Genomic DNA, 3,018 nt, shown 5'->3' on the forward strand with positions numbered 1-3,018 from the left:
GGCCCCCCCCTAGTCTATGGCAGCCACAGCAACCAGTCAGGAGACTCTTTCACCCCCACTTCTAAAAGGGGAAAACACACAGGGCATGGAGGGAATAGGACATATGGCCCACGCACCTTGGAAAAGGTAGTCTTCAGTGTTCATGTCGGGGTTGTCAGTGATGATGTCGAAGGGGGAGCGGCCTGCCATCATCTCGAACATCAGCACGCCCAGCGCCCACCAGTCCACGCTGAACCCTGAGGGAGAGCCAGGCTGGTCAGGCCAGGATTCTCTATTTGTGCTATCCAGTCAAAGGGCAACAGCTGTGACCTGGGCCTGGACCACAGCTGAGGCTGGGTGTCCCCAGCATCTCCAGGTGTCCTGGCCTCCACTCTGTCCACCGTCTTGGCGGTTGTAAAGCCGTGTTCATGTGAAGGAAGCCCAGGGACAGCCAGCCGCCCCCGATGTCCAAAGGTGTGAAGCTCTGTCACACAGAGGACCCCCATCCTGGGAGGGCTATAGACTCTGCTCTGGACCATGGCTGCTGTCCATCCTCCTTGTTTGGTTATTAAGTGACTTCAATTGTACTGGCCTCCCGGGTGCCCAGGGATCTGAGGGGGAAGAGAACCTGCCCACCCTGCTACCCCCCAATTTCAATGGCAAAGAAAATATGTGGAACTATTTGAAAGAGTACTTGTGATGGGAAAACAGCAGAACCCCAAAATGCAGGGGGTGTGCACACACAGACACGTATGTACATATGTTCTAATCTCATTTTCATTTCACACCCAGAGGAGGGTGTGGATGCACTCCAGTGTCACAGGGGCTGTGGGTGGTTCTGGTAGGTTTGGGGAACCCACACTCGTGGGCGGCACCAGTGGCTTGGGACCCCTGCTTGGGGCCTGTCTTTGCATTGTCTTCTTCCCAAGCCTTTTGGGCTCCATGACCAGAGGGATCCTGTCCAGTGACCTCCCCAGGGGACACTCAGGTGGACACATGGGACAACAGCTGGGACTGAGGCCAGGTGATGACCTGGGGCTGGACAAAGTAAGGGTGTGTGTTTTAGTGGAATTTGGTCAGGAAACCCTCTTCCTGGCAGCTGGGCCCGCTCCCCAGAGACCCTGGTTAGGACCCCGCCAGGGTTAGCCCCACTAGGATTGCCTCCTTCCCTCTGTGCTCCATCACAGAGTCTCCGGCAGAGGCAGCTCCCAGGGCTCAGGGTGTCCTGGTCCACTTCCGACTCAGATCCAAGTCCCTGGGCAAAGGAGGGTCTCAGGGCTTGGGGTGTCTGGGTGTCCTGGTCCACTCCAGCCTCAGAGCTGAGTGCCTGTCCCACCCGTGCTCACCATACTCTTCTCCGCGCAGGATTTCAGGGGCGATGTAGTTCGGGGTTCCGCAGAAAGTGCTTGTTGTATCACCAGGGCCCAGGCCTTCCTGTGGGGACAAAGCCAATTACCAGGAGGGAGGGCACCCCCAGACACGCCCCCACTAGTGGGAGAATGCAGAGGACTGTGGTCATGTGGAGGTGCCGGAGACCAGGCATGGGTGAGATGGTGCGGACGCCAGGCTGGCCATGACCCTGGGAGGCGGGCGGGTAGGAGCAGTGGGCGGGATGCTCACCTTGCACATGCCATAGTCCGTCAGCTTGATGTGGCCATCGGCGTCAAGGAGGACATTGTCCAGCTTCAGGTCCCGGTAGATAATCCCTCTCTCGTGTAGGAAGTTGAGTGCGATACAAATTTCAGCAGCATAGAACCTGGGGAAGGGGCAACACCTGTCATCAGCAGAGATAACCCAACCAGGAACCTGGACAGGAGGATACAAGACCTTGGAATTCTCTACTGATGAGCTCATGGGCCAATAGGACTGGGCAAGACACACGTGGGCCCACAGGACCGGGAAAGACAGGCAGCATCCCTATGGTCAGGGAGACACAACCCAAACCTACCATGAGACACCACCTCACACCTACCAAGACAGCCACTATACAACAGGCCCCCCATCCCTTCGAACAGAAAATGACAAGTGCTGGCAAGGATGTGGAGAAACTGCAACCCTCATGCACTGCTGGTTGGGATGTAAAATGGTGCAGCTGCTGTGGAAAATAGCTTGGAAGGTCCTCAGAAAATTAAAAATAGAATTATCATGTGACCCAGCAATTCCACTTCTGTGAATAACTCGAAAGAATTGAAAACAGGGGCTCAAATGGGTATTTGTACCCCCTTGTTCACAGCAGTACTATTCACAGTAGCTAAATCATGGAAGCAACCCAAGTGTTCGTCAAAAGATGAGGATAAAATGTGGTCCATTCCTGTGATAGAATAGGATCCAGCCTTGGAAAGGGAGGAGGTGCTGACACTGACACCTGCTCCAATGTAGATGGACCTTAGGACATGACACGGAGTGAAACAAACCAGATGCAGGAGGATGCATCCTATGTGATTCCACTTCTCTGAGGTCCCTGGAGGAGTCAGAGTCACAGAGACAAAGTAGGAGTGTGTGGGTTGAGGGAGGGGATGTGGAACGAGTGTTTTATGGGGACAGAGCTTCGGTCCAGGAAGAGGAGAAAGTCCTGGCAATGAAAGTCCTGGAGACGAAAGTCCTGGAGATGGTGTTGGGCATGGCTGCACAGCAATATGAATGTGCCTGATGCCACTGGCTGTGCACTTAAAAATGGTTGAGGTGGGAATTTTATGTTATGCGTATTTTTCCACAATTAAAAAAGGAGAACATGAGCATGTGGGGTTCTTGATTTATTACTTGCCTCTCCCCAAAAAGGACCTATGGTGACTCACAGTGCCACATGGAATTATTTTTAAGTGAGGAAATGAGGAAAAGGGAAAAAAGTATGGGAAAACAGGAAAGAGATGTGTATGGGGTGGAAATAAATGCCCCACCCACCTGTGAGGTCGAGGCTGCAGGGGGGAGGGGGTGGCCAATGTGGTCAGTGTCCCTGAGAATCATTTAATAACAAAGATCATCCTGCTGAGGCCGGATGGCATCACTGCGTACACTGAGCGCCGAGGGTCAGGAACAAGG

At 53.8% G+C, this 3,018-nt stretch overlaps 1 protein-coding gene across 2 annotated transcripts in view; it reads right to left on the minus strand.

Moving 5' to 3' along the window:
- PRKCZ (protein kinase C, zeta) overlaps window positions 1-3,018 on the minus strand; it is a 101,763-nt gene that overhangs the window by 4,387 nt on the left and 94,358 nt on the right. For both annotated transcript variants that reach the window (XM_010849984.1, XM_010849985.1), the window contains 3 exons: window positions 1,600-1,735; window positions 1,326-1,413; window positions 117-236 (listed from right to left, as the gene is read on the minus strand). In XM_010849984.1, the coding sequence (XP_010848286.1) occupies window positions 117-236; window positions 1,326-1,413; window positions 1,600-1,735 (344 nt within the window). The remainder of the gene's footprint in view (window positions 1-116; window positions 237-1,325; window positions 1,414-1,599; window positions 1,736-3,018) is intronic.

This window comes from Bison bison, unplaced genomic scaffold, assembly GCF_000754665.1.
Source record: "Bison bison bison isolate TAMUID 2011002044 unplaced genomic scaffold, Bison_UMD1.0 scf7180017864289, whole genome shotgun sequence".
NCBI lineage: Eukaryota > Metazoa > Chordata > Mammalia > Artiodactyla > Bovidae > Bison > Bison bison.